Below are 9847 nucleotides of genomic sequence, written 5' to 3'. Positions count from 1 at the left end.
AAGTAATACATAGGTTGTTTTTAAACAATGCCGTCTGACTAAATCATTAAAATGTAACTTCTGAGTAAATCTTAAATTATAGTTAAAGCAACCTATTTATTACCCTTTATGTCAAATAGGCCTGTTTTTATTTTATTTTTACATGTTTTTTGCTAACATGTATCCTGTGTCATTTGACAACTGTTAGAAATGTTCAGCAACCGACATTAATATCCAGTGATGCTAACTTTCTTAAATGAAATTTCATCAGTTTGATTATGATTATGTAATTCATAATGGAATGTGACGAGACAAGAAACCTTTTGTTTTGTTTTCACATAGAATAAGAGATTATAAAATAAAATATTATTTGCAAATAGTTTTTAACTAGTTTTGACCAACTAGCAGAAAGACGAGAGATAATCAGTCTTACACACGCAGCACACAATCGCTGGGGAACATTATTATGTGCGCCCCCAACATTTGTATACGGCAGCACATGCGTCACAAAAGGATAGCAAAAATGGCAGATCCCCAGCCAACATTGCCATGTGGGTTTTTGATGGGCTGTCACTTGGGCCCTGCATGGGCAACCCAAGTGGGGCCCATTTAATTTTGTCCATTGGCTCCACATGGGCCCCATGTGTGTTGGCCCATAGAGGCTCATGATGGGTTCATAGTGGGCTCTAAGTGGGGGCCCATTTGTGTGTTCATTATAGGGGCCAGCATGGGTCCCATATGGGTTTTAATAAATGGCACCAATGTCGGCCACATAACCCTTATGGGGCCCAAATGGGTTGATGACAGGTCTCTTGATGGGCTCATACCGGGCCCATGGGTAAGCCAGGTAGCACCCAATTGGGGCCTACATCGGTCCGCCTATATGGGTTGATGACAGGACCCAGATGGGTGTTATGTAGGGCTCTTTTGGGCCATACGGGTATATAGATGGGTTACCATTTTTTTCTGTTTTGGTTATCTTATAGTAAACCCCTAAATATAAACATTACATGTAATCCACTAACTACACTAAAATGTTAAAGGTATTCAATGAACAGAAACCAGTAGTTAATGCTTTAATTTATTATTATTTATTTGGAATAATATTATTTATATTATTTATTTGGAATAATTTGAAAATGACTTACTACATGTACAACTTTATAATACAAAAGTATCAATAGTACAGTCTAAGATAATGTATTTCACAAACAAATAAAAGGAAAACAGTGCAGCTCCTCACTCCTCTGTCATCGCTCTCCAAACAGCCCTTTAAAAAAGACCAAACAAATTAATCAACCATTGTTCCACCATTTGGTACCCCACATCAAGTTGATCTAGATGAAATGTTCAGCAGGGTCAGACAAAAACAGATGGCGAAGAAACAACACATGCTAACTGCAAAATAATTAAGAATAAAGGTGAAGAATTAAGTGTGAAACCATCAGAAACCCTCTAGCACCACAATTTTCCAGAACTGCAACCAACCTTGAGTCTCCAGAAGTGAAGGTGTCAGGATCTCAGAGACTTCAGTTAGCTAAAAAATCCAAAAAAATGATCCCACTTAATAAGAATCACAATCAGATGTGTTGTAAAATACATGGTTATGGTTTCGGAGTACCCCCAGCCCTGCAAATGATGTCTCTCTATATCTGACACACCAATTTAAGGTTTTCCAGTCTAATGAGCTCATGAGTTGAATCAGAATTGACCATGTGTTTGCACTTGTCTTGACTTTGAATGAGTTAGTGAACCAACTAGGTTCCACAAGGATGGGGAGCCCTGCTGGGTTTGCAGTGCCGCCGCTCCCATCACGCACTGCGCAGGGCACCAAGCACTTATTATCCACTTATTGACTGTCTAAACAATTTCTGATTAAACTGGAAGCTTCTTAGTGAAACCAACATTAACGACAATATCCCCTGTGTTGCTAATACAGTAACAATAGGAAATTCCAAGGAGTATACATCAGTATGACAAATATCAAAGGTTAGCCTAATATTATTTTCTGCAAGTGTTGTCATACAAATCTACAAAATACAACCGTAGATACATATGGCAATCCCTTTTGTCGGATAGAATTATAATTTAGCCAATATTTCATCAACAACACAACTCAGGCGCTAATGTTAGTTTAGTTTTCAGATCGCTCACTCGATGACAAGTTGAAAGGTAGTAGCCTAATTTAACAAGGCATCGTCAATTTAAACGTTACCCAGTTCGCTCTTTAGAGTTTGTGATTCAAAGTGAAGAAGCTATCTTTGTAAAATCATACAGTGACGCATTACAGTGATTAAAAATGATTTTAAAATGCTAAAAACAAAGTTGGGACTTCTGACGATATGAGTTAATGTTTAAAGTTAACGTTAAATGCTAGTTCATGTAAGCTGAAGATCTGAGGTTGTGTTTTGCAGGTCTTACTGGAAATAAAGACTAAACTTACCACTCAAAAGCATCCATTTCCAATCTCAAAACAATTGGTTGTTCCTCAAAATCTTTATCTTCGTCAGAAACAGGATCAAACATAAGGTTGGATGCATAATCTCTCCATGATTAGATGTGTTTCTGTCATTGAAATGAGCCGCGCAGTGAAACAGCCAATCAGAGCCGAACTCCACATTAATATTCATGAACCTTCGAAATAAGGCAAAAACTGGGGTTGTAAATGGACCTGTAAAACTGTATCTGGACAATTTTAACCCTTAAATAAGTCACACACCCTATATGTAGATATCAGAGAACAATTTAAAATATTGTTTCAACTCATTCTAGGGCACCGTTAAAATTAGACTGATAAAGGCCTACCTTTTTAGGTTACAGACTTAAAAAAACTTACAACCAGAAAATGAGATGACTAACTTTTTAGTCTGAGCAGTTTATGCAACCGGCAACAGGAACTTTTACTGTTCTATCCCTTTTAAGAACATTAAATCCCATTTAATCCTTTAATTTAATTCCTTAAACCAACAATGGTTATACCTGTAACAATAGCTTTAACAAATGGCACAATGACAAGAACTATGGTGCTTTTTTTTTTTTTTTTTTAGTTATGCAAAGGATAATCAAGAGCTTTAAAGGCCCTCGATATCCAGCGCCCTCACAAATGAAGGGAAGTTGGACTTCCCATGGCACTTTGAAGTAGAGGCTTAGAGGCTTAAATAATATAAAATACTTGATATGCGCACAAGGCATATTTATTACTAATTAATTTTATTTGCTGTATATGTTACATGTTACAAAAATATACTTCAACTAAAATGCTTCACATGTCAAGCCACCATGTATTCAAACCAAATCTACACGCTTGATAAGTTCAAACAAATTTTGTGGAGATATGTCTTTTATGTAAATCAACTTTCTGATTCACTGGAAACTTTGTTTCTGTGTATTCTGTGCCTAATAATCAACAAAAGGCGCATTTATGCCTGTGTGACAAGTCATACAAAAAAACAAAAAACAGACTTCTTTCCTCGAAGGTCATGATTATCAGAGTAATGTTCTGTTGCTTCCGTCCTTCCTTCCTAACAACTAAAACATGAAAGTATGTTTTGTATGTCATGAAACATAGTATTTGCTATTTTACTAATATACTATAGTATTTTCTTTTGAAGATTGTTTCAGTAACACTGATGTGTGTTCAGGCTCTATAAAGAGAATACACTTTTTTTTTATCGACTCTTGCTTTTGCGGCAGTCATATTCAGCTCATAACAACACCAGTCATTCTTTTGCAAACTAAATATAATGTTTTACATGAAAATACCATTCCAGTCCTTCCATGTCAAACTTTCATGCTTAACGCCCAGGGTGGTATTCCAGAAAGCATTTAATACCTGGGTATGTTAAAGAGTAAGAAAGAAGTAATTTTCAACCTTCAGTTAAAATAAGAGGTAACTTTCAGGGTATGTAAGTAGCCATAGCAACTCACTGTCTGAACATAGCAGCTCATGTTTCAGGATTAGTTTGCTTTTTCAGATGCATGTTATATAATTAATATAACTACATTTGTTATATAGTTAGTTATACACAATATACAGTATTATATATTAATTCTAAAGCACTATTACAACAAGGTAATGTTTAAAGTTCTGTGTCATATGTGACGGTAAATTAACCTTGCTTTCTGAAATCCCACCCTTCAGATTGAGCCCTGCCAGTGGTATGTTCCCAGACCTAATATCTTGATGCAGGTCTGGCTTGAGAGGCTATCAGACATTTTGTCACACGGCTGCTGTTCCCAATAGTGTCAAGCTTTGTATGTGAGTGCCTTAAAGGGTCATTTCAGCGATTAGCATGGCTTTGTATGAGTAGGCTAACAGAAACCCTGGATTATATTTTTAGACACTAAATCCAACAATCTGCATATTTTTAAATGCTCAAGACACGTCACTACCTGTACCTCACCGCAATTGGCAAAGTCAAACTGCCCAAACTTTTGATGCTCTCGGCTCTCAAAGCTTCCTCGAACCTGCTGTCAATCCCACAATTCACAGTGTAAGCATGAAACTCAACTTTTTATTTTAAAAAAAGCTAATTTTGCTCCTCTCGCTTCATACTGGCTTGCTGCGATAGTCAGTGAGTTGCCAGTGTCCAAGCACAACACTTCACAGAAATTTTACAAAACCTTAACTCTTTCCATACCATTGATGGAAACTTCCACTATAGCTGACCCTGATATTTTCATTGAGTTGCTGCTGAGGGCTATACACTGTAAAACAAGTCTGTAAAAATAGGGCACAATATAAATATGAAGGAATTTTCCGTATAGTTTTTTTACAGGTGTTTTACCCGTATTTTAATTTACACATTGCATTACTTTGTGTTTTAAGGGTTAACTGAAATTTCTGTAAAATTACTGGATAATGTAGCCTACTGGCAGAATATTACAAGTACATTTTCTGTTTTTATTTTTTACAGTGTAGTTATCCAACCCGATCACACATAAATGCGTATAAATAGTACGAGTGTGCAATGTCGTGGAATGTATACGCCAAACCTCATTTTGACGTGCATATGATACGCTGTTTTTCGCGTGCATATGATACGCACTTTATGGCGTATATATTACACACGCTTGGGTAGGTTTAGGGTAGTGGGGTGGGGGGTTCGTATGTATAATACGCCATAAAATGCGTCTCATATTTGATATTTACACAATATTTGATTTTACCCTTGAGGCAAAGTTGTCGACACACAGATACACCTCATGCAAGGTTTCGTTTTTAACTGCATACCATAGCTCTTACACATACTCTTTCCCCATAGCCTCCAACTCAAATATCAATGATTTGCACTGAAGTTTACTTTTTGAATGTCTTGAATGTATCCATTGCTCACAAGTTGAGACGATAATGGGAGAACTTGAACATACTGGACGTTTCTTTCGTGCAAGTGTGTACTCACTTAGAGATAAGATCACTTTTGAAAGGCAACTGAACACTTTTTACAGTGATTTCATAAAATTTCAGCAAGATCATTGGTTTGGTGAGGCAAATTTGAGATGGTATCTTCAGTCAATTTTTATATTCAGCAAAATTGATTTGAAACATTAATTTTATTTCGCTTTTTCTAAATGTGCTGAAATACATTAGCCTAACAAACCAGACAAGCCAGACCTACATCAAGATGTTTGGTCTGGAAACTCACCATTGACAGGGCTCAATCCGAGGGGCGGGATAAACGGTTGTCTTTCAAACTCCCTCTGCACGCGATAGGACAGCGCTACAACCAACCAGAGCAACGAAGGTGAAGCACAGCTAGTTGATAGATTAAACTTTCGCCGTATCCGGTCAGCAAAACTCAGAACACATCTTCCCTTCTTAAGAATGACTTCAGTGCCGTTCTTTTCTCAGAGAAAAGCTCAACTCCAAGTCTTCCAGAGTCGCGGTCAGAGCTTATTCGAAAAAGACCGCCGTTCGCCAGCTTCTGTGTTTACTAGAAGCACACAAGCACAACTCGGAGGTCATTATGTTAAGCCCCGCCCACCGACTCTTTAGACAATGTGATTGGCCCGACCAGAGTTTGGCTTTTACAGCTCAGAAGTGTATTGAGAGTTGCTAGACACTCGTGGCAGATTAGATTTGCTGCCGCTAGGGTGCGTCTATATTTTTGGGCTAGAAATACATTGGAACTCTGTATCATATCCCATTAACATTTGAGGGGGAATTCGGAGGTAAGGGTTAATATGCAGGGATGTAAGGGGGGTAAAGTTACTTTATTTATACAAACCTGATTCCAAAAAAGTTGGGACACTGTACAAATTGTGAATAAAATGTGTCCTACTGTAATGGAAATCACAACATGGGCTCGGGAATACTTCAAGAAAACATTGTTGGTGAACACAATCCCCCATGCCATTCGGCGTTGCCGGCTAAAACTCTACTGGTAAAAAAAGAAGCCATATTTAAACAAGGGCCAAGGCTCATTTAAAATGGATTTGGGCAAAGTGGAAAACTGTTCTGTGGTCAGACGAATCAAAATTTCAAGTTCTTTTTGGAAAACTGGGACGCCATGTCATCCGGACTAAAGAGGACAAGGACAACCCAAGTTGTCATCAGTGCTCAGTTCAGAAGCCTGCATCTCTGATGGTAAGGGGTTGCATGAGTGTGTGTGGCATGGGCAGCTTACACATCTGGTAAGGCACCATCAATGCTAAAAGATATATCCAAGTTCTAGAACAACATATGCTCCCATCCAGACATTGTCTCTTTCAGGGAAGACCTTGTATTTTCCAACATGACAATGGCAGACCACATACTGCATCAATTATAACATCATGGCGTAGAAGGGTCTGGGTTCTGAAATGGCCAGCCTGCAATCCAGATCTTTCACCCATAGAAAACATTTGGTGCATCATAAAGAGGAAGATGCGAACAAGAAAACCTAAGACAGTTGAGTAACTAGAAGCCTGTATTAGACAAGAATTCCTAAACTTGAGCAACTTGTCTCCTCAGTCTCCAGATGTTTGCAGACTGTTATAAAAAGAAGAGGGATGCCACACAGTGGTAAACATGGCCTTGTCCCAACTTTTTTTTTTTTTAAATGTGTTGATATCATGAAATTGAATCCACTTATTTCCCCTTAAAATTATTTTTCTCAGTTTAAACCTTTGAAATGTAATCTATGTTGTATTCTGAATAAAATATTGACATTTTAAACTTACACTTTATTGCATCCTGTTTTTATTCACAATTTGAACAGAGTATATATATAGAGTGAGTGAGTGAGTGAGTGAGTGAGTGAGTGAGTGAGTGAGTGAGTGAGTGAGTGAGTGAGTGAGTGAGTGAGTGAGTGAGTGAGTGAGTGAGTGAGTGAGTGAGTGGAGTTTAGTTTAGTTTAGTTTAGTTTAGTTTAGTTTAGTTTAGTTTAGTTTAGTTTAGTTTAGTTTAGGTTTGGAAAAAATTAAGAGACCACTGCAATTTTCCAATTGCTGATTAGGTGATCACCTGAACCAAATCTTATTTAATAAGGAAAAGTATTAAAAAAAACACACTTCTGTTGTCATCACTATCCTCTTGGAGTAGGACCAGCTGGATGGCAAAAACAGTGAAGTAATTGGAATAAAACAAATAACATGCCAAAAAAGTTGAAAAGGACAGTTTTGAGTGAGGAAAAGAAGGGGCCAGTTCAGTTCTGGCTTTAATGGCAGAGGGATACAGTGAGCGACAGGTTGCTTCCATCCTTAAAATTTCAAAGAAGGTGGTTCATAAGAACAAGGTCAAGCAGCAGACATTAGGGACAACAAAGCTTCAGATTGGCAGATTGGGAAAACGACTCTCCACTGACTGAAATGATTGCAAACTCGATTCGAATGTCACTCAACAACCAAAGGATGACATCAAGTGACCTACAAAAAGAAAGGCAAAAGGCAGCTGGGGTGAGGTGCGCGGTCGTACAAAGCTAGAAAAAAGCCCTTCATCAATGAGAAGCAAAGAAGAGCCAGGCTGAGGTTTGCAAGAAACCATAAGGATTGGAATGTAGGGGACTGGAGTAAGGTCATCTACTCTGATGAGTCCAGTTTTCAGCTTTGTCCAACACCTGGTCATCTAATGGTTAGACGGAGGCCTGGAGAGGCCTACAAGCCACCAGCCACAGTGTCTCGCACCCACTGGGAAATTTGGACCGGTGATGATCTGGGCATGCTTCAGCAAGGCTGGAATCGGGCAGATTTGTCTTTGTGAAGGACGCATGAATCAAAACGACGTACACGGTTGTACCTTCCTTCTGCTCTGAAAATGTTCCCCAAATCTGAGGACTGGTTTTTCCAGCAGGACAATGCTCCATGCCACACATCCAGGTCAATCAAGGTGTGGATGGAGGACCACCAGATCAAGACCCTGTCATGGCCAGCCCAATCTCCAGACCTGAACCCCATTGAAAACCTCTGGAATGTGATCAAGAGGAAGAAGGATGGTCAGTTGCGTGAATTTTTGCACCAGGAGTGACATAAAGTCACCCAACATCAGTGTAAGAGACTAGTGGAGAGCATGCCAAGACACATAAGCTGTGATTCAAAATCAGGGTTATTCCAACAAATATTGATTCATAAACGCTTCCTAAGTTAAAACATTAGTATTGTGTTGTTTAAAAATGAATATTAACTTATTTTCTTTCCATTATTTGAGGTCTGACAACACTGCATCTTTTTTGTTTTTTTGACCATTTCTTGCTTTTGGCAAATTAATACTCTATATTACAATATTTTTATTTGGAATTTGGAAAAAAATATTGTCAGTAGTTCATAGAATAAAACAAAAATGTAAATTTTACCCAAACATACCTATAAATAGTAAAACCAGAGAAACTGATAATTTTGCAGTATACTATAGTCTCTTAATTTTTTTTCAGAACTGTATATATATATATATATATATATATATATATATATATATATATATATATATATATATATATATATATATGTGTCTTATGTTTGCTCTGCCTGCAGGGATAAAGTAAGCTGGATTGTAAACGATACAGCTGAAGAGGAGGTGCCAGTCTGCTCTTTGCGACATATCATAAAAAAGGACGACAGTTTGAAAAAACATTTTAGCTTCTTAGTGCCTGTTCTGCAGTGGCACGATTCTTTTATTTATTCACATTGGTACAAGCTCCAGAATGAACCGCCGCCTTACGGCTGGAAGGACCAGCCTGTCCATGGTAAACCCTCACTACAGTCACTGTAAAGCAGTAGCAGCACAGAAAAGGAAACAAAACGTAATCATAAAAGTATCTTTGTTTTTCAGAAATATTCAAGACTCTTTCTTTGCTTTCACATCCTGGCAACAGTCGTCTGTTTGAGCGGAAAACACCAGATGCATGTGTGCGTTGTGCCGTCGTTGGTAACGGAGGAATCCTCAAAGGATCCCAGCAAGGGAAAGTCATAGACAGTCACGATTATGTTTTCAGGTTTGTGCATTCTATTAGAAAAGCATATGAGCTGCTCTTCTTCATAAATTAACATTTAAGATGAAGTGTGTAATCTTTCTACCATCCAAGTTTACAGTAGGGTTTCTGCACCGAGCCATAGAAGAAGAGATGATTCTCCAAAGAACCTTTCAGTAAAGAGTTCTTAAAAGAAACTTTGTGTAAAGAACATTAAAAAAATCTTAAGAATTTAATAATAATCTAAAATGTAATAATTTTTGGAATGAAAAGGTTCCATAGATGTTAAAGGTTCTGGAATCCAATTAATAACCTTTTTAAATAAGAATAAATATGTTTAAAACCTTATGTCATGCTGTAATTTTATTACTTTTCCCTTAAAAAAGTAAAGTAAGGGATAACTCTTAATTTTTTTTAATTTACAGTTACGTCTAATGTAATTGCATTAAATATTTAACATCTAAATAATTAACGTCTAATGGTAA

General features: G+C 37.5%; 1 protein-coding gene across 1 annotated transcript in view; it reads left to right on the top strand.

The window, feature by feature from the left end:
* Window positions 1-8212: 8212 nt before the first annotated feature.
* st6galnac2 (ST6 (alpha-N-acetyl-neuraminyl-2,3-beta-galactosyl-1,3)-N-acetylgalactosaminide alpha-2,6-sialyltransferase 2) overlaps window positions 8213-9847 on the top strand; it is a 9420-nt gene continuing 7785 nt past the window's right edge. The window contains exons 1-3 of the mRNA XM_067427047.1: window positions 8213-8390; window positions 8958-9137; window positions 9224-9386. Of these exons, the coding sequence (XP_067283148.1) occupies window positions 8213-8390; window positions 8958-9137; window positions 9224-9386 (521 nt within the window). The remainder of the gene's footprint in view (window positions 8391-8957; window positions 9138-9223; window positions 9387-9847) is intronic.

Source organism: Pseudorasbora parva, chromosome 2, assembly GCF_024679245.1.
Source record: "Pseudorasbora parva isolate DD20220531a chromosome 2, ASM2467924v1, whole genome shotgun sequence".
NCBI classification, from domain to species: Eukaryota; Metazoa; Chordata; class Actinopteri; order Cypriniformes; family Gobionidae; genus Pseudorasbora; species Pseudorasbora parva.
The sequence above is the reverse complement of the archived record's forward strand: the minus strand, read 5'-3'. Positions and strand labels throughout refer to the sequence as shown.